General features: G+C 48.8%; 1 protein-coding gene across 2 annotated transcripts in view; it reads left to right on the top strand.

The window, feature by feature from the left end:
- Positions 1 to 1,039: 1,039 nt before the first annotated feature.
- The window catches only part of DTNBP1 (dystrobrevin binding protein 1), a 495,181-nt gene continuing 469,017 nt past the window's right edge, over positions 1,040 to 27,203 (top strand). The window contains exon 1 of one of the 2 annotated variants that reach the window (XM_078687921.1): positions 1,040 to 1,096. Coding sequence is in view for 1 of the 2 variants with exons in the window: in XM_078687920.1 (XP_078544046.1) it covers positions 1,234 to 1,292 (59 nt within the window). In the remaining variant the exon portion in view is untranslated. Of the gene's footprint in view, positions 1,293 to 27,203 lie in introns of both variants that reach the window. The other variant, XM_078687920.1, reaches the window with a different exon arrangement.

The raw sequence follows: 27,203 nt of genomic DNA, 5'->3' as shown, positions 1-27,203 counted from the left end.
GGCGCTGTAAGTGATGATGCCTGCGTGCTCATCCTGGCCTGCTCTTCCGGTTCCGCTCCCTGGTTCCTTGGGCTGCCTGGTGCGCTTGCGTTTCCCCCTTGTGTCGGGATCTGTCGGGGTTCTCCTGCACCCCTTCTCCACAATCCTCCCATTCCAGCAGGGCCTCTGTGGGGTATGTCACTCCCCTACCGTGTTTCTCCTCAAGGTTGCTCTTTCCTTTTATGTTTGGCTCCGGTGCACGAGGTGCCTTCTGGCTCTGTTTCACGTGGTGGGTGTTTCCCGCTCTTTTGTGCTACTGCCACGCTCTTCTTGCTGTCCTCTCAGCAATCCTGGGACAATGATTCCTCCTTTGCTGCCCCTTTTCTGGATGGGATGGTATGGGGTGTGTCTCTCTCTGCCTTCTGCTTCCTCCGGTTTTTTTTTTTCTTTCGTTTTCATGTGGGAGATCCCACTCCTCGTCGCCACTGTGATGTCGCCCTTGTGTGAGGGGCAATAATGAGTCAGACCCAAAGTGTTAGGGGTACGCTGCTTTTATTTCTCAAGCTATTCACAAGAAGAGCGCCGAGCGTCCAGGAAAATGGCGTCTTTGCGTGTGCGTGGTGACGCACACACAAAGACTAGAGCGCGACTCTACATACATGAATGCAATTAATAATTAACTAAGATTGACATGACACATGACAGTCCTCTACCCCCAATTTCACATACATAATTAGCCAATTGAGCGCTACTGGCTTGCACTAGAGTCAGTGGACTGTGTTTAGAAAACACAACTTCTCATATTTCTACTTTTAGCCTGATATAGAGCGAGGCTTGAAGTGTTAACAGAGGAGACTTCCGCTATCTGTAAGTGAAACCGCAACTACAACACTTTCACGCGCAGCAATATGTTCCTCCCGTTAGTCGGATTTTCCAGTTCACTAAACGGAGTATTCCCTTTCCAAAATGGCCGCCGCGTTTCCGGAGTTAAACCCCAGTTACGTTAGTCCTTCAACCATCTTCATTTACCAACCCAATGAGAAACCGAGCGTCTTGGCGTCTTCTCTGCAGTGTTCTGAGGATAGAGAAGACTCCGGAGGGCGGAGCTTAGTGACAGGTGGGCGGTGTCTGTTACAGCGACAGTTCGACGGTGGGCGTGCTTGTCTGAGGAGACCCGCCCCTCGCGAGTTGCAGTGGTACTGACTGAAGTGGTAGCGTTCGAAGCTGTACCTCCTGGGACGAGCGGAGCGTGTCATGATGCTGGAGACCCTGCGCGAGCGGTTGCTGACGGTGCAGCAGGACCTCAGTTCGGGGTAAAGCGCCCGTCGCGCGCCAAGGTTTCACGGAGGGCAGGAGGGGGCAGCGCGCCGTCACGGGACAAATGCTTAGTTCCACACTGCTCGCTCATGTGATCCGTGGAAGGCGGGGTGGTGGGGTCTGCCCTCCCTGTCAGCCGTGGGTACCGCTGATATCAGGGGTCGGCCTCTGTAGGTCGGTCCTGGTGTACGAGCGGTGTGATTTCAGGTGTGGACTTGCTCTGTGTACAACGATCCACCCATACCCCTTCTCTGTGCGCACATTCCAATACAGCTAGTAGAGGCGAGCTGTGCGCCAGGCTTGGGTTTAGACTTGTCCACACAGTACCCGTTTCGACTTTGCCCTATAATTACACACCTAAGGTAGGACGGTGGTGGTGCGTTGCAGAAGCTTCTGAATATCACTAGTGCATTTCGTGAACACGAACTCACTGGGTGGTCCATATGGAGCATGAAGATGCTGGCCATTCTTAACACTGAGCATTTTGAAATCCTGGAGAGAAGAGTTTGCGCGGACAGTTCTATGTTTTATTTGTTTGTATTTATTTTATGCGTTTTTATATAGCGCGGACTTTACCCGAAGGTGTCAGAGCACTTCACAATAGGAGCAGTAATGATACTTGAAGAGAAAATTACGAGTGAGCATGTTACAAAAGCAAACGTTACGTTACATGAGGCAATAGTGACAACTGTGCATGCATGAAGAGCAAACAAAATACAAGAGGTAGCAAACGATACGTTACAAAAGGAAAAAGTGACATGTGTGCATGTTACAAAAGCGTTCAAGGTACAAGTAGAGGTGATGGTGTTTCACAACTCCATCCGCTTCTCGTTTCCCTTAAACTGAAATCAGGGCGTCCGAAGTCACTATCACTAGCAGATTCACCATGCCGTTCAACACTTCTTCAATGTGCCCGATTTGTTCATATAGTGAAACACTTTGTGTCCCCGACTTTAGAGCCCCTCACTGCCAACCGTGACAATAGACGTTTAAGTGGAAAGTTTATTTTCGAATAGTAGTTTCAAACTTTCGTGCGATGGTACTCGCACAGGACAGGAGTTAGCTAGGTCAGCCCTCTGTGCGGAGCTGGGGGGTGAAAGAAGGGTGACACCCCCCTTATTCTAACCCAAGACTGTGGAATTCTGCGCTCATGTGACAAGAGCGTCTGATTGAGAACGACCTGTTACAAATCAAAAGAACGAAACGAATGCGCTTCTTTAGGGGTTGGCTTGCAGCCAGAGAACCCCGCCCCATAATCCTGTCAGCTGCTGCTGGGAATCAGGAGTCCAGGCAATCAAAACAGAAACAAAATACGAGCATTGACATAGCCAATAGGTCTCGCCTTTGGGACCTTATACGTTTTTAGCAGGCAGCACATTATCTATCACATTAGCCATTTAAGATATTAAAGTTTGGCGTAAATAAATGGCGGGAGACAATTCATATGCTGTCAAAAAAAGCCATCAAATAAATGAAAATGCAAGCACATTAGTAATAATGATTGTTATGTCAGAAATTGATACCTTGATTAACTGATAGAAGGCATCGGACCAGGTGTTCGCTATGTGCAGATTCGCTTCTGTGTTCTGTCTACCCCACACTGCATGAAAGACACAGACATACTCAGTTGGAGCAATACGCTTTTGCTTAATTTGTCAGGACATCGGAGCTCCCTGGGGGCTGGTCGATGTAAAGTCCACTCTGTTACTAGCCTGTGATCATTGTAGCAAAAAAAAAGCCCAGGGTCCCAAAAATTGGCATGGTACGATGAAGAATGAATGTATCATGCTAAGCAAATGACAGCTGCTTCGATGCAACAACAGGGTCAAAACTGCGCTGCTCCCAAGCTGTCATCAGTGGCTTACTCAAGGAGGCCTCTGATGGCGACGAAAAATACAAATGAAAAGCTGCAGCAAGTCCTAAACCATGCTAACAGTTATGGCACGTTCTTAAACGCTTCATTTTGTAAATTGAGTTTTTGATCAATACTGGTATTGTCTGGCTGCAGCTCTATTACCTGCAAAACCCTCATTAACCCCTTCGCCGTGGGGCTAATTCCCCCGCGGCGCTGGGGGGAGGGGAGGCGCGCTCAGCACCACGGTGCTTGTGACGAGCTCAGCTCGTCACGCTGCATGGTGGCGCTGTGCTCATGACGAGCTCGTTATGGCCACGCCCTTTTTTCGGAACGTTCAGCACAGTGGGGGAATTAGCCTCGCGTGTGAACGCCGAGCTAAGCTTGTCATCAGCACAGCGCAACCGTGCCTCATGACGAGCTGAGCTCGTCATGTGCACGGGAGGGGTTAAAAAGAACAAGAGTGAGAATAGAAAGGAGAAGGAATATACTGATGATGCACACGGAGGGTGTGACAGCAGATGAGAAACTTGTGCATTTGGAGGACAGTCACCACAAGATGTAAGATGCAAGAGGTAATGCTCTGTTGGTTAAACTGCCTGCCATGACACATGGCAGACGAAGGATTCTTTATTCAATTAGATGTGATCTCACATGTTTTTCGAACAGCTGCCGCAGGTCACTGTACAGACATCGGTCCGAGGCTGTAAATGCCTATTTATCGATCCCTAGTCCAGAACCCCATGCAGAGTTTTTGTCACCAGAAGTTTGTACCCACCTTTCCGTGGACACCCCACCTCAGGAGGCCGCAGTCCCTGCTGAATAACGCATTCTGAAAAACCCCATCCCTTCTTCCCTCCCTTCCGTTCCTCATTCGTAAGCCATAGGCCAGTCCCTCACCAGGACCGTCAACGTCCGATCTCAGCGACATCAATGAAGTACAACGGTTGTATGTTCTTACAACGCATTCCGTTGCAACGCATGCCTTATCACGCATGCGTTACAACGGAATGGTTTTTCAACTCCTAATCTTTTCCTCTAATTCTTGCGTGGTTACGTCGTTAAGAAGAAACAGAAGTTTCTTTCCGTTTCCTCTTAAACGACGATTGCCTGCACATTCTTACGTGATTTCAGGCAAGGTTTTTGTTTGGGGGGGAGACCCCCCCCAAGCCCCCCTTCTTTATTTTAAACCTTTACCACATATGCCTTTACTACATAACTCGTAGTAAAGGTATGCGTGGTAAAGGCTTTCGTGTTAACCACGCATGCGTTGTATTGCATGCGTGGTTAATGTATTCGTGGAAATGGCCGCGTTGTAGTGGCCGTTTCCCAAGTACAACATGTCCTCAAAGCTTTTCTTGCAGTTTTATATAGCGCGGACTCCATCCAAAGCCGGTCTTGGAGCGCTTTTTGTAGGCACTGGCAGGAGCAGGAGAGCCAGGGGTTAAACTGGAAAAGTTAATAGCACTTGGTTTACCAACCAGGTAAGGATGAAAAGCAGAGCAGCCCCTCCAGCGATTGAAGTTCATGCTGCCCTGCAGTCACAGACAAACCTCTGTATTTAACAGAGCGTTGCTCGGATACTGTAATTAAGTGCCAGTGTGCGAGACAACAAAAATAAGGCACATTTTACACGCAATCAAAAACAAACGGAGAAGAGTAAAGGCAGGCATTTTCAGAGGCCCCGGGTTGGTTATCTCCACGTTCTGGTATACAAGTGGTTCGTCCCTTGAAAAAAGAAGAACAATAGGAGAGGAGGCATAATAATAAGCGCGGCCGTGCCAAAGCTAAACGAACAAGAGCGGCCGCTAAACGAAAATCAACCTTTGCACTCTGACCCCAAACAGATGGCACACTGCGCGCCACTGCTCGTAACTGCAAGCCGTAGGCTGTGGGCGGATACATTTCCTGGGAAAGGTGGGACATGCACCTGCCTTTGCCCAATTGCATGCTATATTCGTACTCAAAGCCCAATAGGAAAAATGCGAGAAAAAAAAAACACACGCACGAGCGTGTGAAAAGCCATTAGTGATTCCAAGAGGTCGTTTTCCTAGAACAGCGCATGCGCGCTGCGCTAGGCTCAACCTAAAAAAGCATGAAGAGACTTTGGACTGCAGACTCACTAGTTGCACAGCAAACCACTGTTGGGAGCCTGTATAGCATGAGGAATCTTGGCTGCCTGCCACTTTATGTAGAGAGATCACGATGTAGTCTGGTGTATACTCGGGGCCACTGGAATTATGTGGCACAGGAGAGCCACATTATGCGATATGGTTGACTACATTTTGAGGCAAGAAAAGGCAAATTGTGCGGCATAATGTGCCACATTTTGTGGTATTATTTTATTATTTTTATACTTGTTAACTCTCTCTAGGCATATGTTGCACCTTATTGGTACCAGTGTAACACCTAATGTAGGAATCAGCAACAGAAAGGTGACCAGTCAATCTTTGCAAAGGGCCTTACACTGCGGCTAAACGTGTTGCTGTGTTTTTAGTAACTTTTGAACCGTTTGAGCTAGAAGCAATTCTTTGGTTAAAATCTGCAGATTATGCAGCAATTGATGGTTCATGTGGCAAAAGCAGCACATCCATCCTGCAAGAAATGCTGCGGCTGCACAATTGCATAATTCCAGTGGCCCTAGGTATTACTTGATCTTGAGATGGAAATAATCACTAGGCTCCCTTTTAACATGTTTTTAGGTCTTGCATTAGTCAAGATCTTTTGTTTTTAATAACAACATATATACTAGACATACTGGAAGAGGCTTCTAGCGAGCCCTTTTCATTAATTGGTCTGGTGCAGCGTCATTCACATTTTGCTTTCACCCACCACAGCTTATAGCATGGGGCACAGTGTCAGCCCACATTAACCATTGGCTAAAATGAATGTGAGTAAAGACATTCTGTTATTGCACAGTCCACAATTTGTGGTCCCCTTCAGTGTCAATGGACTACTGGTACATTGTGCTCTGGCCATATTTTGCTGCCCTCAAATTCCGATGCGCGCCATATCTGCAGGCTTGCTTCTCATGAAAGCAGAACACTGTTAAACATGAGCATAATTATGGGACTCAATTATTTGGTCAGTAGTTTGAAAATGTGAAGCAGTACAACAGGCTATGTTTATATATAATGAAAGTAGTGCTGGTTATTTCAGTTTGTACTACAACTAGTTCGTCATATAAACACACTACCTGTAAATCATAGCTTACAAACTTTTCAGCACACTTGCTCATTCATACAGAATTAGGTTGAAAGTTTTGATGTGACTGAACAGTTTACCACTGTGAGAAAGTGGTCATGCGTCCATGATGGATTGGGTTGGTGACTAGTAAGTCCCTCGCCTTCATTTCCTATTACAGATATTCCCCCATTCTCATAGAAGCATGCAGGCCCTCAAAGACCACCTGCCGCCCTGGGCGACCATCGCTCCAGTAGCATAGCGCAAGAACAAGCAAGTCCCACTAGTACGTTTATTAGTAGGCACATCCAATCTGTGCACCTGCCATTACAGAAAGGACACTGCCTATGGGCATGCCAAACTGTTTACCCCCCCTCCCTGGTCTCTCGGCTTATCAGGTTGAAGTTGAAAAAATCCTCTGTATCAGTTTAGGGGCTGAACGGAGGTAGCAGGCTCCTGAGAAAAGGTAGCTCTCCATGACTGATACGAGTATCACACATTTCCAAAACTTCATATTCCAGAACTCTCAGTATCTGAACCGGATATGCCATAATTCAAGGAAAACAATCTGGATATAGGGCGATGCGTTTTCTTGCTTCCTTTTTTGAAATATTTCTTTTCTTTTTTGGCTGATATATGCTAATTGGGATTTTATCTGCTGAGTTATCGTGTATCCCTGTACTCAGCAATGGGGCTACAAGACTACCCACAGTATAAACAACAATTTAAAGTTTTTACTGTTGGGACTTATAAATATACATGCCTTACCTTTTAATATACAACACCCTGCCTGGGGACTTGATAGACCTGCTGCAGGGGTGACTTGTATATATTAACAAGCATTTACAATGCAATGGTCTCGGCATTATTAAAGGTAGAGCTATTGGCATTGCTCATGACATTTTTTTTAAAATTATAAATAAATGGCATTGTCATTTACAATGCCAATAGCTTAATCGTTCGCAAATGCATGACCTATTGCATTTACGAGAGAGAGAGAGAGACACACACACACACACACACACACACACACACACTCACTCACACACTCACTCACTCACTCACTCACTCACTCACTCACTCACTCACTCACTCACTCACTCACTCACTCACTCACTCACTCACTCACTCACTCACTCACTCACTCTCTCACTCTCTCACTCTCTCACTCTCTCACTCTCTCACTCTCTCACTCTCTCACTCTCTCACTTTTCTCCCTCCCCCCCACCCCACTCTGCACTGGGCCTCTGAGCAGGAGATTGTGCCATTAATGTAAACAGGCTCCATGAAAGGAATGGCCACACTACCTAACCTGATGTCCCTGTTGCTATTAATGGACAACACCTTAAATTACCATGCTTGGCTTTATCTATGCTCTGTCGACTAAGGTACCGTTTGGTTTGGTCCCCAGAAATACCTTATTTGCTAAACTTTGAGTATGGGTCTACTGCTGCTTAGATTAAAAATAATAATTGTACTACACACCAACACCTGATAACACTATTGCTTTTCAATATCTTCTTTGGTATAAGTTAGACAATCCTCGATGAGGAGATTTTATCAGGGCCCTTACTTTCTGTCAACATAACTTCAGCACCATGCTCGTACATGGAAAGATCTGAGGAAAGGACCTTTTAAATTGCCTTAAGACTGATTCTGCAGACGTGCTTGCTAATTCCACTACAGGGAACCCCGTGTTTACTTCCCAGTAACTCAGGCAGAAGCTCTTTACCAATATATATCTCTCTACACAGCAAATAATGACCATGGGAACCATTTTGCAGATCACTCCCTTCGTCCCAGTTTCTGTGCTGAAGAAGGAGAAACAGGAATGTGAGTAAACCAAGCACGATCACTGGTTTTGCTTCGCTGCTGTTAATTTCTATTGACTTGGACGAAGATAGAATAGGTGGATAAAAAGAAAATGAAGTTCGTCGAACATTTCCCTCTCCCCGAACCAGATTGCAGTGCGAATGTAAACTAACGACAGTAAACCACTTGGTAATGGGTAGAAAAAATAATGGCTCCGGAGTAAATTCTAAACATGTCAGATTTACACATTATGCTTTGTTTGCACCAGATGCAAACAGACATGGGCTGAAGCGAATCTGGAGTTCCATAGGAAATTACACATACACCGCCACCGCCTGTCAGTGAGAAATCACAGAACTCTGCAGGCCTTGGAAGAGAGTTAGCCTGCACAAGCGGCATAAACGCGCTCTATAATGCTAGCAACATAAGGCATTGTTCATTTATTGAGCTAGCCTTCACTGCCAGGGCCTCCGAATACTTATCAAAAGCAGCTAACCGGGCACTAATTAATGAAGCACGAGTGTGCCAACCCGACAAAGGTGTAAGAATATATTCCTAAAGTGCTAACGATGTATTCGCTGGGAAACGGCCATGACTACAATTACGCGCGAATTAAAGCAATAAGCTATTCAAACTTTAAAACCACCCTCACGCATTACCTTTCACCGAGGAATACAAAGATTGAAACCATTCCACCAACGTTGATGTTTGCACCGACTCCTGGAGACTGACAGGCCCTTAGCAAAATAACGTTCTCGAAGGATGAGGTATTAAAGAAGCAATACATTCAGAGCAAAATCTATGGACTACAAGTGCCTGGATAGGTGAACTCGCACAGGAAACCTTGTCTTCGGCTCTCGCAGTCCCTTTCCTCCTAGGCCAGATCACTCTGCACGGCACGCAGTGCTGCGAGCAGCTGTTCCCGGCTCCAGGGGCCTTCCAGTTGGTGTAGTCTGGGTTTGAGTCTCCGGTGACCCACTGGAAGCCACGCAGAGACCCTGGAAGGTCGGGGCAGGAGCCGGTCCGAGCAGTGTGAGGCCGGCGGAGCCCTATCCACAGTGCATGGTCCCCTGCTCTGCGCTCCTCGGAGCCGAGGTTCAGCAGCAGGCCGATAATATCTGCGGAGACTGTGCTCCGAACGGTCATGATGTGCCCGTTGCCCTCTAGCGCCTCACAGAGCCGCACACCTCCTGCAAAGTGCTTGGGGGTCCAGTGGAGGCTGAAACAGCCCTGCTCCATGCACAGCGCCACCCCCCCCCCCCCGGACCAGCTCCGAGGGGGCTGGCATGGCAGAGCCTGCCAGCAGCAGCAAGAGGAATAGCCGGGCGAGCAGGACTAATCTCAGCAATGGAAAAAAAAAACTAAATTATTTACAAAGACCCACATTCCTCCCACTACAAGCCTTTAAACCCGCCCTCTCCCTGAGGTGAGTTTCGGAGACGTTTCGCAACGATTTTAAAATGTAAAAAACACCGAAAACTGTAATTACGAGTCTTACTCACCCCAACAGCTTACTGCACTATCACCAGCTCCGCCATAAGCAGCACGGCACATTACGTAGGAATAAAAAAAACGAGAAAAAAATGGCGGCCACCAGCATCCGAAAACTTCGGATTCGGGGGCGTGTTTTTGGCGTTGTGAGTGACGGATGATGTCACAGGGCGAAAGAACGCCAAAAACACGTCCCCGAATCCGAAAGAGACGGGGCTTTATTGGAGTGACTCCTCTCTCCTCCAATGGCTGACCTCCGTTTAGGAAGCCAGCCAATGGAGGAGAGAGGCGGGTTCAAGCCCCCATACTGAAAGTCACTCCAAATCATTAAATCTCCTCCCGGAGACTGCGCAAGCGCAGCCTTTGGTCCTCGACCTAAAAAGGGAGGTCTGGACTTTGTCATGAGTTTAAATGGCAAAGTCGAGTTAGCAGTTAAAAACCGCTATACCGGTCTACAGTGGCAGGCTGGGAGACATGTTTAACTGTGTCAAACTCTGTGCTGCAGCCCATGAGGGACACAGTAACATACATGCCCTAGGCACCCCGTTACCATATACTAAATACTTATAAGTAAGTTAAATTATGCCAATTGGGTATAAGCCAATCAAACTTACACTTTTATGGGTCCGAGCACTGGCACCGAGATCTGGTTACAGGCCTCAGTGCACTCTGTGTAAAAAAGCCAGCAGCATCAGACGAAAATGTTTGCAGTGATCGTGCAAAAAGAGGCATTTCTTTACACTGATGATATTTATTCAACTATCTGTTGGCTTTTATAACTTCCTTCCCTTATTGTTTGTTATTGATGCAGTCACGAGGATTGTCATGGCCATTATGAAAGTTTCACCTGTTTCAAACTATAGATTGCTGTGAGTTTGTTCTCCTGATACAAGGGATAGCCGGCTGTGTCATATTTTGCGTTCATCTAAAGCTGAAGCGATGTAGTAATTCTCTCATCAGGATACTAAGAAATTTGTTTTTATTTTAATTTATTCTTGTGCATCTTTGATTTTGAAGTTATGAAACTGTAGGAAATGTTTATCCTATTGTAAAACTAGTACTGAGCTACATAGCAAAATGGTTGCATATTAGATGGTATGTCATTTAAAAAACTCAAAAAACATAAAAACAAAAGTTGGACTTTGTGGGTGAAGTAGTGGTGTGAGTATTATCAAATGATTCTCATACAGCTGTTGCTCCCTACTTCTAGTTGGATTGATTGCAATTATATATGTGTGTATATATGGCAACCTTTTTGACTGGTGATTTTGTTTGTGTACAATACCAGTTACTATAAAGGTGCATAGAGAGAAAGCTGATCTCAGATTGGATAGAGTAGTAAAAGTAGTTACATTAGAAATAGGGATACTCTCCCTTGCTGGGAATAGGTATTTTACCGTTTGAAATGTTCTGCAGCATTCATTGCCAGAGCCTCGTAACAAGGTTAAGCTCCTCTGGAGAGTTTTAATGAATGTGAAATGTCATGATGTCAAGGGATTACCTCAGTGAATAATGAAGTGTGCTAATTGTTTAAGTGAAAGTAGTTTACCTCATTGAAATTGATCAGTATTTTACAGCTATAGTAGAGATTGAAACAGAAAATAAAAAATAGAAAGACTGAACTACTTTAAAACGATAGAGTTTTAGTGAAGAAACACAGTAGTTATATATGCCGTGCTGCCTTGTAAGAGTGTTGCCACAATGACATTTTATTCAAAACTATGGTACCACAATGATATGTTGAATGCATTTTAGCAATACCAGTTTTCACATTTGACACATTAATTAATTGATTGCTGCATCACTAATAATGGCTTTGTTGTATGTCAGTAAGTTAGAGATGTTTTGCATTTGAATGTAATTGAGAGTGAATCAGCAGTGGTACCACATAAACCTAACTAAAATTTTGTATTTGGCATTGTTCACTTTATTATTTTTGATGTGATTTGTTTCTCTTGCCAGACTGTTAATGACGTATGTGGGTTTAGCATTATTATATTCCTGTGAACTTTTGTTGTTCCTTTTTTGGTTGAGCTTACCAGACAGCGCAGCTGTCTAGTTGCAAAAACATATTTTGTGGGCTTGTAGCCCGCCCATTGCTTACCATTGGTTTGCGTTATTGTTACTCTTATTTGCCTACTTCTTATTCAATGGCTTACCTTGTTCCAGCTACGTTTGTCCCTCCCCTGTGGCATTTCCTATTCACTTGTGCCCTTCAGTGTTCGGTTATAGGAAGCTACTTTTTAGGTCTCGCCTGTCGATGCGCATGCGCATCGAGCAAGCGAGACTATAGGGGCTCATCCAGACTTTATCTAACTTGCAAGGAATCGTGGCGATTCCTTGCAGTGCCCGTGACTTTTAAGCTCAATGCGCATGTGCATTGAGCTTAAAAGCGCGTGCACATGCCCCCAGCCGCCTGCCTTGCCTACTCTCTCTCACAGCCTCCCCCAGCTCCGCCCCCTCACTACTTGATTGCACGGCCGCTAGGCCGTGCCTCCCCTACTCTCCTCCCCCCTCCTCCTCTCCTCCCCTGCCTGCCTGCCGCTAGGCCGTGCCTCCCCTACTCTCCTCCCCCCTCCTCCTCCTACTGCCGTGTCGCACCTCTCCCCTCTCCGCCCCCTCCCCTGCCAGCCGTGTTACGGTGAAAGGCTTGTTGTTCTTTGCTCTTGTTGGAAAGATGACGTTGCCGGGGTCTCTGAGCCGCGTCTCTTCCTGCACTTATTCGCTGGCGGCCATGGTCCTGCTGCTGTCCCTGTGCGCGCTGGGGGCCGAGGGCTTAATTTTCCCACAGAAGCCCACGTGAGTACCTCCCCCCCGCCTCACCCCCACCCTTTGCCAGTCTCCCTGGATGTCAATGTCATTACTGGCACCGGAGTCATCCCCATCACTGCCAGCAGCATCGCCGCCAGCGCTGCAAGCGTTGCTCCCACTACTCTTGCTGCCAAAAGCGCCGCTGCCCGTACTGCTGTCCGTACCATCTTTCTCAGCAGTACTGCTGCCACCGCTATTACTATCACGCTGCCAAAAGCGTCACTGCCCGTACCACTGCACTTACGATCTCTCTCAGCAGTACTGCTGCCACCATCGCGGCTAGTACTGTCAATGCCAAAAGCATCACTGCCCGTACCACTGCCCTTACTAGCAGTACCACTACCATGCAAGCATCGGTACTACCACTATCGGTACCAACGGCGTCACCTCGAGTACCACTGTATTTACGATGTCTCACAGAAGTATTATCAGTACCACAACTACTGCCCCCAGCATGCACGCCTCACTGGCAGCACCGCTGCCCTTGCCATCTCCCTCAGCAGTGCGACTGCCACCTGCACCAGCATGCACACACCTCTGCTGGTACTACCACTGCCAAACACGTCACTGCCTTTACCACTGCCCTAATGCTTTTTCTCAGAAGTACCACTGCCGGCAGTGCACGCTTCTCTTCTACTGCTGCCAACTCCGTCACTGCCAGTAACACTACTCCGGTCATCTCTCTCAGCAGCATTACCGGTACCACTACTATCAGAGGAGCCAGCATGCTTTCATTGAGGCCAGTACCACTGCCTCTCGGGAGTATTTTCTGTGCCGCTGACTCCAGCGTGCAATCCTCACTGTTACTGTCGCTGCCGAAAGCCTCACTGCCGGTAGCACTGCCCTCCAGATATGTCTCTGCAGTATTATCAGTATTTATTCCACAGCCTCGCTGCCAGTACCACTGCTCTTCAGACGCCTCTCAGCAGTATTATCGGTGCCACGACCACCAGCATGCAAGCCTCACTGCCAGTACATCTACCCTTCAGATACCTCTCAGCAGGATTCTCCGTATGTATTCCACAGCATCACTGCCCTTATCATATTTACCATCAGCGGCATCGTTGTCAGTGCCACCAGCACCCCTACCGCCAGCCTTACTGCCTATATCACCAGCAGTGCTGCCACCATCCGTACCTCCAGTACCCCAGCATCTTTGCCAGCAGTACTAGCTATACCATAAACAGTGCTACCAGGATCAACAGTGTTGGAGCAAGCATCCGTGGTAGCTTCGCCAGCAGCAGCGCCAGTGCCGTCAGCATTGCTGCCACCAGCATCACAGCCAGTGCTCCCAGCACTCACTGGCATAACTGCCACCACCCTCCGGTGTTATCATCCGAGCCGCCTGCCTCCGAGAGCTTCAAATTAAAGCATCTGTTGCTGTTGCTTCCCCAGCGCACTCGGCCTCACTTCTCCTCCCCCTAATTAACACACACTTCTTTCACGGCCGCGAGGCCATGCTTCAAAGGGATCCGCTCCCCCTGTAATGTGCAGGAATTAGTGATTTTCCATGTATCTGTGAAAACGTACTTCAAAGCGATCCGCTCCGCCCCCTGCTGCATTCACTTTCCTTCCACGTTCCCTCTTCTTCCTTCCTCTCCCCGTCTCCCTGGTGACACCTCTTTGCCCACTTCTTGTTTTTTAACTTGTTTATTCATGGCTTGCGCCGGCCGTAATTTCACTTTTTTATTCATGGCTTGCGCCGGCCGTAATTTCGCTTTTTTTATTCATGGCTTGCGCCGGCCGTAATTTCACTTTTTTTATTCATGGCTTGCGCTGGCCGTAATTTCACTTTTTTTATTCACCACTTCCTTAGCGGATGAAGAGGGGCTTCTGGGTTTAGGCGGGGATGGGGGGAGGACGCCAGTCAGCTATTATTATGAAGACCACCTATAGAAACCAATTCAGCATGCCGCAGGCTCTTTTATTGAAACACACTGCTAGTCTGGGCGCCCGCACGTGACGTGACTTCATAAATCCTTTAATATTTATATATTTATTTTTTTAGCATCAGAGCCCTAAAGTCCCCAAGCATGATGTCCAGGGGAGACAGCATGGGTTGAAGACCCTTCTGGCCCTGGGGACACTACCAGACTGAGAGAGGCTCTGTTTGGGTGTGGTGCTATTGTATATGTGTATGGTGTTTACTGATGCGCACAGCAACTGTCTCTTTCAATCGCTGACACACACAGCACGTTCCCATCTAATTGTGTGTATACAGTACAACATATTATATCCTATGTCTTCATTAACAATATAGTGTATCTGTACTGAATATATATCCAGCATTTCAGACTGCATTTCAGAGCTTTTAAAAATGTTTATGGCTTTTTTTTTTTGAAATTCTTTAGCATTGGCTACAGGAAACAAAAATGCTATAGATTTACAAAAAAAACCCATAAACAATTCTAAAAGCACTAACTCTAATGCTGCGAGACCTATTGCATTTTCAATGCTTGTTACTTATGTCTTAAGCACTGCACAAGAGTGCATTTGTTTTCTAGCTGTCTTCCTGCTATGCATCTTTTCCCTCCCCTCCACATTCCGTATTGCCCTATCTAATCCATGTGCTTCTCGCTCACACCCTCTGTGATTGCCCTAGTGTGCTTCTCCCCCTGTATTGCTTTTTCGCCTCCCACCCTCGCCTTTGTGTTGCTTCCGCCTCATCATTTTGTAGACGTATGCACACGTCTACAAAGTGATATGGGCGGCTGTGGCATAGGCTTTTTAAAATTCGTATTCTTTACTCAGCGGTGCAGCATTGGGGATGCTGTACAGCATTGCTAAAAAACACTGGCAAATCCAATAGGTCCCAAAGCTGAGACCTGATAGCTTTTCCGGTTACTATTTATTCCGCTACTACTTCTTTGAATCATTCACTATGTCAGTCTGTCATATTTAATTTGTCTGATAATCAGATTTATGCTTGAATTCAATTTGTGCTGCCCTTTTTTCTTATTCTCAATTTAAACATTGTGTTAATGAATAACCTCGCCAGCTGAATCGGTGCGGTGAGCACCCCCGAGCACCCCCGATCCCCGAACTCTGCGGATAGACTAAGCCTCCACCGGATAAGTGTGCCTCGCCTCATCTCCCCTCGTAGTGGGTCTTTAAGTGGGCCTGTCGAGACACCTGCTCCCACCGCGGGTTGCTGATGGACCTGGTCCGGGGCGTTTCGTGACCCTCCCCGACCCCCCTGTCTCGGAGTTTCTGCTGGGTCGCTTCTGGAGGAGTCAGCACCGCTACACATGCACGGCCCGCTGCCTGTACCTTTCCCCAGGACTACTGCACTACTGCACTCAGTACGTTTAAATTACAATTAATAAGATTAAAATTAATATGGCAGTGACCAGATCTCTTCAGCTATTAAGAAGTGCTCATCAAAATGGCAGTGACCGTGCACCTGGCTGTTCTGGGTGCCCCCAATGTGTTGCGGCCGCACAATCTTGAGATCTAACTAATCGCACTGTGCCTCAGCGCAGCCTCTAGCCCATCTCTGATCTCTGACATCCGCTTGTGCCCTGCCGATGATCCTTCCCGCTGAGAGCACTTTCAATTGAGGCTAGAGCAGGGCTCTCACTCACCGTTATCTGGCCTCAATGCATCCCTCAGCCCATCTCTGGACCTCTGACCCTCTGCTGTGCCCTCCTGACTACCCTCTCCACTGAGGACACCTCCAATTGTTCCTGAGGTAAGACTTATACCCACCCTTATCAGGACTATGTAGAGCTCGCTGGCTGCACCAACCCCTGCTGAAGAGTTGTCGCTCTAATGAAACCATACTACTGTTGAGGCCCTTTGTGTACTGGCCATAGCCTTAGCTCTTCTGGGCTCTCTATGTGTGCTCTGTGGGCTCGATAGAACTATGACGATGCCCCCTGGGCGGATACCAAAACTGTTTGTACCTACCGCGGAGCCGGAGCAACCTTGGCCGATGCCTGGTGGAGCTGTCCTATGCAGCTTTAGAGGAGTCTGGTCCCTTAGCCGTCACCTACCCAGCCGGTCATCTGACATTGTTTTCCTCGTCTCCTCGTCCGTGTCTCCTTCCCTCCCCCTCCTTCTTCTCCTTCTGTGTTTATTTGATTCAAACTGATGTAACTATGTAACCGATAACTCGCTGATTCAAATGATATAACTATGTATCCTGTAACTCGCTGATCCTCATGTAAAGCGCTCTGATACCTCCGGGTCTAGCCAGCGCTATATAAAACTTTGCAAATAAATAAAAAATAAATGTTATTTACTTAATGCCTGATATTGCATTGTTTTTATGTGTGCAGCTCTTCATCTGTTACCATGTTATTTCCCCCCCCCCCCATCCAAATACTATGCCCATCACTCTTAATCTGAACTAATGTTACTGTTTGAGTCTGCATTGGTACCGAATTTCGAATTTATAAACACATTTTCTTGTATTTTGAACAAAGTGCAAGAGCTGTGTAGTTCTTCTTACAGTATGTCCATATATAACATTCTCCAAAAAGATGTCCCCAGCATCAGTTAGTCAGATCCATGTTTTACTGCTTTAAATATCATGGACGGTGTTGAATAACATGTACACCACAACATGTCACGTTAGTTCTGTTATTCAGTCATTGCTTACAACCAGTCTTGACATTGCTTATAGCGAGCTATGACACTTTAATTATGAGCCATGACTAATCACTTTACCACTAGTGGATTTCAAAACGGAATATGAGAGCAGAACCAGAACAGTGGGTACGAATGAGAAGTCCTCTTGGTAGCACAGAACCTCATTGCATGTGAGGTGAATAGTGGAAATTATTTTGGTAATGACCTTACCATGGCCCATTGGCTCGCCTACCTCATTCATCCAAAGTGAAAAAAACCTTAGGAGAAAAGGAGCGTGGTGGCAAGGAGGGGTCAAAAGTTAGATCGGGTGGGGGTGGCATCCCCTTCTCCATCCCAAACTTTAAGTATGGTACTGAATTTCTCCTTATTGGTCTAAAACTCTTTTTGGTTTGGGGGTACGATACTGTGTGCGTTGCTGGAAGTGTGCCATTATGTCTGTTGACATGTTTTAGTTGTACTGTTTATTTGTTGCTACTGGGAACCCCAAAGGCAACCTTTGAGTTCTGCCGTGTAACAAGACAAATAGATTAGGGCATAGAATATAACACATTTGTACACAATCCACAAGCATCAACAGTAAAATATGCACAGTTCAGCCTCTTAAAAAAAATATAGCAGAGCCTTTATGCAGACACAGAAGTCTTTTCTTGTGCTGCCGTTCAAAGGGCACATTCTTACATGCTTGTTGGTGAGAAAATGAATCATAACATTTATTTATTTTGGTTTCTTGGAGAGGTCACATCTCAATAAAACATTCACCTCTAGGCAATTTATAATGGGCATTCTACTTATTGGAGAAGACTACAAATCATGGTGGAATAACCAGGCCTTATATTTCTTATGAATTATTACAAAGTTGTTCTGAGCCTGAAATGACATGAGGGAACACATTTTGACCCATTTTCCATTTTGTGGGTTAGCCTGCAATGATGCAACAGCATCTCCGGCAGTCTGCAGTGGTGAGTTGGGGGCTGTTCCTCCCAGAGTGCAGGTACAACCAGTGGATCATAACCTCGGTCTCTCCTTCAGACAGCCGCCCGGATCCTCTGCCAACATTGGCACTGGCAGCCCCATCTGGCATAAAGGGTTGCCACAGTTGGAGGTTATATGGGCGCAGGCTTTTCTAGCGCACATACTGGTGCAGACGGTCACAAATGTTGGCACTCCTTGAAGTGATAACTTAACCAGTGGCCCCCTCTGGCATATGGGGTCACTGCAGCATGATGCTACGGGCGTAGCAAGAACCTCATGGCACTCAACATATGGCTCAGTCTACGGGATCCCTCACCTGGCAGATTGGGGGGGTCGCTGAAAACAATCCAACACACACAGGCAACGGCCCGATCGTTGCACAGCTGAATCCCCCCCCCCCACAGGGAGTCCTCCAGTAGGGTTTCTCACTAGACCTTGTTCTCTCTAATGCTCTCCTCTTCCTCACAGGGTACACTGGTCTTGGCAAGCAGGCAGGTGCTGGTGCTCCAGGCTCCAGGTAAGGTGGTCTTGCTTTCCCTGGGTGATGTGCGCTCATCAAGCAGGCCTTTGCCCCCAGTACGGGTCACCAGTAGAACTGAGGGTCCAGCCTATCCTGGGTTTTTCTAATCTTTAAGTGTTCTGCTAAAGGCACGTCATGGGCCAGTGACAACATGAAATTCCTGTGTACTAATGAAACCTCTAGTCTCGTGCTAGTTCCTGGGTCAGGATTTACCGGTTCACTATAAAGTAGACCATCCTCCCAGCCAACATAGTGTTTTTCAACCACTTCTTTGGTGACCTGATCCTGGGCTGCCTTCCAAATTCTCACAAGCACCTTCCGGGGCCTTGCGGTAGTCTTCTGGGTAGGCCCTCCAGCAGATAATAAACCCTGTAGCTTTGGAAGTGAAAGATAGTTGAGCAAATTGTCCGCTTCCAGAGCCTCATCCTTCTCTCCCTCTGGAGCAGAAGCGATGTCCTCAACAATAACTACCCTCCCGAAGTCTGCCCTTTCCTGAAAACTACCCTGTCCTGGATGCTGCAAATCAGAGATAATCCCAGCCTCACTCTGAGACTGTAGGTGCAGCCTGTGCTCTGGTCAACACAACTGATGTTGTCCAAGCCATGAAGGCTTCTGATCCTAGTACCAAGTTAGGGTAAATCCAAATATTGCCCAAGAGACATCCAGCTCCTTGCCTTTCACTTACCCCAACTTCAACCATGGCTTCCTTTCCATTAAGGTCAATATCAACCATGGGAAGCGGATACTCCATGCCCTCTCCACTGGCTACTAATCCTGTATCCTTGTTCCAGGGTCTATCTCCCCAAGTTTAAGGTACACCCTCTCAACCTTAGTGCGGAAGGCTTAGTATCCCTCGGGAAAGGTGCTTTCCTCCAATTAATACTACCTTCCTGCACAAGTCCCATTGTATTACAATTGATGTGCTTCAGACCATCTGGGTCCCTCTTTCAAATGTCCATAGCTACTAGGGTGGCATCAACCGGTCTCTCTCGGGTATCTTCACCCACAAGTAACATGCTTGCTATCACAGGTATTGCTGTGTCAAGTTCCTTCTCATGATAGTCTCTCTTGTAATGTCCCTCCATATGGCATTTAGAACAAGTCCCCATCTTGAAGAAGAGCTTTCTTGCCTTCCCTTCTCATGATACTCTTTCCTTGATACATCATTACCATTCCCGTGTTTCCTGGGCGCTCCTCGAGTCTCCTGAGAATTGCCCTGGCCCTTCTCTTCTGGTTTGGAACCAATCCACGGAGAGTTCTTCTCCCCCGTGGCTTAAAACAATGCTGTTCCAGCTCTTTGTGAACCCTGATAGCCAACCACTTATCAGATAACACTGCAGGTTTTATTGGATCCTCCTCTGTCAGATCAGATAGGTATTTTCTAAGTGGGGTAGAGCACTGCTCCTTGAGTTGCTCTGTCACCTTCAGCAGGTTAAGGGACTGAAAATCCTTGGCCTCTATCCCTCTTACCCACTCACGCAGTACACCATGAATCCAATTCTCAAACAAACCACCATCCACTCTCTTGCAGTCACGGAATCTTTGGAGGTATTGAGATGGCTTCAACCCAAACCTGCACCTTAGTAGGAGTTTCTCTAGGCAGGGAAATGCCTACGGGCACATAAATCCTTTCATACATTTGCAGATACTTTTCAAATTCCTGTAGCGGCTTTCCTGAAGAAGGCGTTCTTTACCGAAATGATCTAAGATAGTCAATTGTTAAGCCCCACCTTTTCTTCCTCAAAGGAAGACCATTGTATCCAATTGTCAGGTACCCCACAAGACTCACCTGGGCTTGTGGAGGAATTCTGCAGAGACGACAGAAACCTCCGCCCCTGATCCCAACCAACCCCCGCGGGGAATAACACCCGACAAGGATGGGATGGATCCAAGGAAGGGGGCCAAATGAACAGGAAGAGTGGCCTTGGTGGTAGGGACGTTGGGCAGGGTCTTGGCGCAACTGGGGGAACAAGAAAGACCCAATTAGGACTCAACACTAGGCTTGCGCCGAATACACCCCATAAAACACATGCAGACAGGAGCCCCTGTACTGTCACTCACCACTAGTTGTTGCTTTGTTTGGCTCGATGAAGACGGTAAAGCCGAAATGTCCCGGAGCCTGGAGGTTTTTGACATATGAAATGAAATGAGGCGCAACTGCGCCGGAACCACCACAGAACCAAAAGAAAGAAGGAGACGCTTCTGCGCCTGGGGTGGGACAAACTGGAACTCCAGGGTAAGCGCTATAGCGCGGCCCTATGTAGAGAACTCCCACGCAGTAAGCGTGTTGGCAAGTAGCAGTAGCGCTCCGGCGCGACTGCCAAAACAAATAGCAAAACAAAGTCCTGCAATGACAAAGCGCTCCTGCGCTATTGCCTAACCTAATGCAAAGTCCAAAGTGCTTAAATGAGAAAGCGCACCTGCGCTTCTGAATGTAAATGGCGGTAGCGCGCCTGCGCCACGGCCAAGCCTCCGAAAAATGAAGAAAGTAACAGAATCCCGAGTACAGCACTGTCAAGCGCTCCTGCGCCGCTGCATCGAGATTGCCAAAACACGGCAAGAAGTCACGTAACGCAATGAGGCCCAGGAAGCGTTACCGTGACACGAAGTGTTCCGTCCCTCTTGACGAGAAGAAAGCTGAAGACCGGATCTCCGACGGCAGCTGGGCTCCGCTGGTGCAGATGAATCAGAAGCACCACTCCGGCGGGTTTCACGCATTTTAAGCGTGTTCCCCCGGAAGTGCTTGGTCAGGCAACGAGGTGGAGGACTAGACCGGGGCACCACTTCCGGCCGGAAGTGAGTACCCGATGCCTGCATGTGTTCCGTGGGCGGCGCTCGGAACAGCGGAAAGCCGCCACCCGACAGTACCCCCCCCAAAACAGAACCCCCACCCGGGAGTCAGAGAAAGGAAGCAGGGCGTGGGCTCAGAGGGTGGCTCAGATGGAAAGCACGGACCAGAACAGGGGCATGACGGACATGGGACCGGGGTTCCCAGGACCGCTCCTCAGGCCCGTACCCTTTCCAGTCGATCAGATAGAACAACCGCCCCCTGGTGCGACGGGAACCCAGTATAGCCCTGACCTCATATTCCACATGGTCCTCCACTACCACCGGAGAAGGAGGAGAGGAGATGGTGCAGTCAGGATGGACCGCACGCAGAAGAGAGACATGGAAGACCGGGTGCATCTTCATGTGTGTTGGGAGCGACAATCTCATGGCCACGGGGTTGATCACTTTCTCGATGGCAAAAGGACCCACGAACCGAGGCAGCAGTTTCTTGGGACCCTGCATGTTGAGATGTCGAATGGAGAGCCACACCTTGTCGCCGGTGCGAAACTCGGGTTCTTTTTGCCTGTGAGCGTCAGCGTGTGCTTTGTAGGTTTCTTTGGCTTTGGCCATCTCAAACCGGGCTTGTTGCCAGAGCTGACACAGTGACTTGTGATAAGCCCGTACCGTGGACAAAGGGCTATCTGCTGGCACGTCCCACGTCGAGATGCGGGGGTGTTTGCCCTGGAGGCGGAAAAAGGGGGACATCCCGATGGCCGAATGTTTGCTGTTGTTGTATGCGTATTCTGCCATCCACAGCACATCTGACCATTCCTTCTCGACCGTGAGCAACAAACAGCGCAGGTATTGCTCCATGGTGTGGTTGGTCCTTTCTGCTTGGCCGTCAGTCTGGGGGTGGTAGGCGGAAGAGAGACGAACGTCCGTCTCCATGATTCTGCACACCGCCCTCCAGAAACGGGACACGAACTGCGACCCCCGGTCCGTTATCACCACCTCAGGAATGCCATGAAGGCGAACCACGTTATTCACAAACACCAAGGCCAGTTCTGCCGCGGTAGGTATCTTGGGCAGAGGTACGAAATGAGCCATTTTGGTGAGGTGGTCCACCACGGTTAGCACTGTGGTATGGCCGGTTTTGGTCACTGGAAGCTCCACCACGAAATCCATAGAAATGGTGTGCCAAGGATACGGTGGAACCGGAATGGGACGGAGATGGCCCACTGGGACTTCAGACCTGTTCTTGCCAGTAGGCATATGGTACAACGAGAGATGTGGTTTCTTGTATCGGTTTCTACTGTTGGCCACCAGAACTGTCTTTGTATCAGATCAAGCGTTTTGTGGTATCCCGGATGGCCAGAGGTGACATGGTCATGACACATCTGGATTGCTCGTTGTTGGCAGGGTTCCCTAGGCAGGTACAACTTGTTTCCCTTAACCAGGAGTCCGTTTTCACGAACCACGCCTTTCTGTCCGTGTACTAGAGCCGCTGGATCTATTCCATCCGTGTCCTTCCGTAACTGGGTCATGAAGTCCGTGGAGGCCACTATGCCCTGGAAGTGGTCGTCCGAGATGACGGGAACCGGTTCTGTATTTTCGGTGGCATCCTCGGACTCGTCCAATCTTGAGAGAGCATCCGCCTTGGCGTTGTCCTTGCCGGGTCGGTAGGTGATGGTGAAGTTGTATTCGTTAAAGAACAAGGTCCATCGTAACTGTCGGGCGGTAAGGGCGCGTGCTGAGCGTAAGAACTGCAGGTTCCTGTGGTCAGTGTAGATGGTGACCATGTGTTTTGCGTCCTTCAGGTAATGACGCCATTCCTCGAACGCCGTCTTGATCGCCAGAAGCTCCCGGTCCGACACTGTGTAGTTCTTTTCTGCCGGCTGTAGTTTCTTGGAATAAAAGGCCACCGGATGTAGCTGTCCGGTGTTGGCATCCCTTTGTGACAACACGCCTCACAAAGCGTCCTTGGAGGCATCTGCCTCTACCACAAAAGGCTGTTCGGCGTCTGGATGTATCAGTACCGGGGCTGTAGTGAACCGCCTTTTTAGTTCCTGAAACGCGTAGTCTGCTTTCTGGTCCCAAAAAAAGCGTTGTCCTTTGCGCAATAAGCGCGAGATAGGCGCCACCATACCGGAGAACCCAGTGATGAAACGAAGGTAGTAGTTGGCAAACCCTAGGAACCGCTGCACCCCTTTCACGGAGTCCGGCGTGGGCCAAAGAAGGATGGCCTCTACCTTCTTGTTATCCATCTGTATGCCGGCTGGGGTGATGACGTGTCCCAGGAACTCCACAGAGGTAACGTGGAATACGCTCTTCTCCAGTTTCACGTATAGTCGGTGTTTACCTAGTTGTCTTAGAACTGAACATACGTGCTCGGTGATGGTCTGTGAGAAGATCAGGATATCGTCAATGTACACGATACAGAAGACGTCGAGGAACTCCCTCAATACCTCATCTATGAAGTATTGGAACCCTGCAGGGGCATTGCAGAGTCCGAAAGGCATGACCTGGTACTCGAATAGGCCGAATTTGGTCCGGAAGGCGGTCTTCCATTCGTCACCCTTCCGGACTCTGACCAGATGGTAGGCCCCCCGCAGATCCAGTTTGGTATAAACTGAGGCGTTCTTGACTTGGTCCAGGAGGTTGGAGATAAGCGGAAGCGGGTATCGGTTTTTTACCGTGATGGTGTTCATCGCCCTAAAGTCGATGCAGGTCCTCAGGTCCCCTTCCTTCTTCGACACGAAGAAAAGGGGAGATGACACCGGGGACCTGGAATGGCGGATGAACCCGTTTTCCAAGTACTCATCCAGATAGGAACGTAGATGAACGTTCTCTTTTTCGGTAAGGGAATAGATCCTGCTACAGGGTAATGTAGAGCCGGGTATCAGATCTATCCGACAATCAAAGGAACGATGCGGTGGTAAGGTGTTGGCTCCCTTTTTATCGAACACTTCAGCCAGATCCTGATAGTCCTCTGGTACTTCGGCTTGAGACACCATTCCCATGCCTTGTCCTGGTAACGACCGAGCTTGTATGGACCGGATACCGTGCATGTTGTCCTCTTCGTAGCAGGTGCTACAGCAGTGTTCAGAATCCAGACTGATTACCCGCGATACCCAGTCGACTCGGGGATTGTGGTGTACCAGCCATGGCAGCCCCAGGATGACCTTAAACTGTGGTGCGTCTATGACGTCAAAGCTGATGGATTCGGCATGCTTGTTTGTGAAGCACATAGTCATGGCTTCGGTCTGATGCCTGATAAGACCGGAGGTCAAATCCGTACCGTCGACGGCCTTTACCGTTTCTGGTTGTTTTTTGGGCACCGTCCTCATTCCCAGGTTTTGCGAATAGACGGTGTCGATAAAGTTGCCGGTGGCTCCAGAATCAAGCATCGCGATGACAGTCCAAGAGGCGCCGGTTTGGTTCCGCAAGGCCACTTCCATGCCTATGTGATGGTTGCCATCGAAGACTGCAGGGATCGCTGTAGGGCAGGAAGAAAAACCCAGAGGACGGACCCCCTTGTCTACTGGGTTGTCTCGTTTCCCGCCTTGTTCCCTTTATCGATGGGCAAGGCGAAGGGCCGTTTGTTCCTTGTACGGCTGGGTTTCACCGGGCACTCCCTGACGAAGTGACCATTCTTGCCGCAATAGAGGCACTGGTTCTGTTTCCTCCTTTTTTCCCTCTCTTGGCTGGTTAAGGCTCCTCTGACGCCGCCGATCTGCATTGGTTCCTGGGTGTCGCTTGACGCGGGGGCATCCTCCTTGTTTTTCTCGGATGCCTTCTCAGAGAACGGGAGGAAACGGTTGTCGCTGTTTTTCCCTTTTTCGGTTTTTCTCTCTTGCAACCGAAAGTTCATCTTGACCACCATGTCGATGAATGGCCCTATCATGTCTGGGGGGTCGGGGTGTTGGGCAATTAGATCCTTCAGGTCATCCCGCAACCCTCGATAAAACACCGACACGTTTTTGTCCTCAGGCCACTGCGCCTCTATGACCAGGCGGCTGAAGGTCGTGATGTAGTGGAGCAGATCACTGCTTCCTTGCTTTAACCCAAGCAGCTGGTTATCTGCGGCTTGTACAAACGTATGTCGAGCAAACATCCGTCGCATGGTCTCCTTGAACGTTGGCAAGTGGTTAAGCATGGGGTCGTCGTTTTCAACCAGTGAGATGGACCACTGTGCGGCGTCCCCGCCCATGTAGGACAGTATGAACGCCACCTTTGATGCATCATCAGGGAAGGCAGCTGTTCTGGCCATGAAATGCAGATGGCATTGGTGGATAAAGACGCCGTATTTCGTGCTATCGCCATAGAAGCGTTCGGGTGGAGCCAGTTGCACCGGGTGAGGCGTGATGACCTGGATAGCCGTGTCCTGAACGGTGGCAGAGGAGGACCCCCCAAAGGAGAACGTAGGTGGTCTAAACAACCCCTCTGTTCGGGTTCTGGGACTAGGAGTGGTTCCCCAGGGGTTGGTGAAACCAGCCGCCACTTGGCCCTGTAGGGCCGTCATGTCTTGGCGTAAGCTGAGGTTCTCTGTCTGCATAGCAGCCAGCAAGGCTGCTATGTCCTGCAGTGTTACCTCCGGTTCTCCCATGTCGTCTGGGCAGAATGTATGAACGTGGGCTTCTGATTCTGTCAGGTACCCCACAAGACTCACCTGGGCTTGTGGAGGAATTCTGCTGAGACGACAGAAACCTCCGCCCCTGATCCCAACCAACCCCCGAGGGGAATAACACCCGACAAGGATGGGATGGATCCAAGGAAGGGGGCCAAATGAACAGGAGGAGTGGCCTTGGTGGTAGGGACGTTGGGCAGGGTCTTGGCGCAACTGGGGGAACAAGAAAGACCCAATTAGGACTCAACACTAGGCTTGCGCCGAATACACCCCATAAAACACATGCAGACAGGAGCCCCTGTCCCTGTCACTCACCACTAGTTGTTGCTTTGTTTGGCTCGATGAAGACGGTAAAGCCGAAATGTCCCGGAGCCTGGAGGTTTTTGACATATGAAATGAAATGAGGCGCAACTGCGCCGGAACCACCACAGAACCAAAAGAAAGAAGGAGACGCTTCTGCGCCTGGGGTGGGACAAACTGGAACTCCAGGGTAAGCGCTATAGCGCGGCCCTATGTAGAGAACTCCCACGCAGTAAGCGTGTTGGCAAGTAGCAGTAGCGCTCCGGCGCGACTGCCAAAACAAATATCAAAACAAAGTCCTGCAATGACAAAGCGCTCCTGCGCTATTGCCTAACCTAATGCAAAGTCCAAAGTGCTTAAATGAGAAAGCGCACCTGCGCTTCTGAATGTAAATGGCGGTAGCGCGCCTGCGCCACGGCCAAGCCTCCGAAAAATGAAGAAAGTAACAGAATCCCGAGTACAGCACTGTCAAGCGCTCCTGCGCCGCTGCATCGAGATTGCCAAAACACGGCAAGAAGTCACGTAACGCAATGAGGCCCAGGAAGCGTTACCGTGACACGAAGTGTTCCGTCCCTCTTGACGAGAAGAAAGCTGAAGACCGGATCTCCGACGGCAGCTGGGCTCCACTGGTGCAGATGAATCAGAAGCACCACTCCGGCGGGTTTCACGCATTTTAAGCGTGTTCCCCCGGAAGTGCTTGGTCAGGCAACGAGGTGGAGGACTAGATCGGGGCACCACTTCCGGCCGGAAGTGAGTACCCGATGCCTGCATGTGTTCCGTGGGCGGTGCTCGGAACAGCGGAAAGCCGCCACCCGACACCAATGCCCAGAAGCACCATCTGCCTGGTGCTTTATAAAGAATTTCCTTGCTGTGTACTTTGCCTATAGGGTGTGGATGGATGATGATTGAAGACAATTAAGCCACGCATTTTCTTCCTCAAGGTAAAACCATTGTATCTAATGCCCAGAAGCACCATC

This window comes from Lissotriton helveticus, chromosome 4_1 (assembly GCF_964261635.1).
Source record: "Lissotriton helveticus chromosome 4_1, aLisHel1.1, whole genome shotgun sequence".
In the NCBI taxonomy this organism is placed as follows: Eukaryota; Metazoa; Chordata; class Amphibia; order Caudata; family Salamandridae; genus Lissotriton; species Lissotriton helveticus.
Note: the sequence above shows the minus strand (reverse complement) of the source record. Positions and strands in the feature narration are given on the sequence as shown.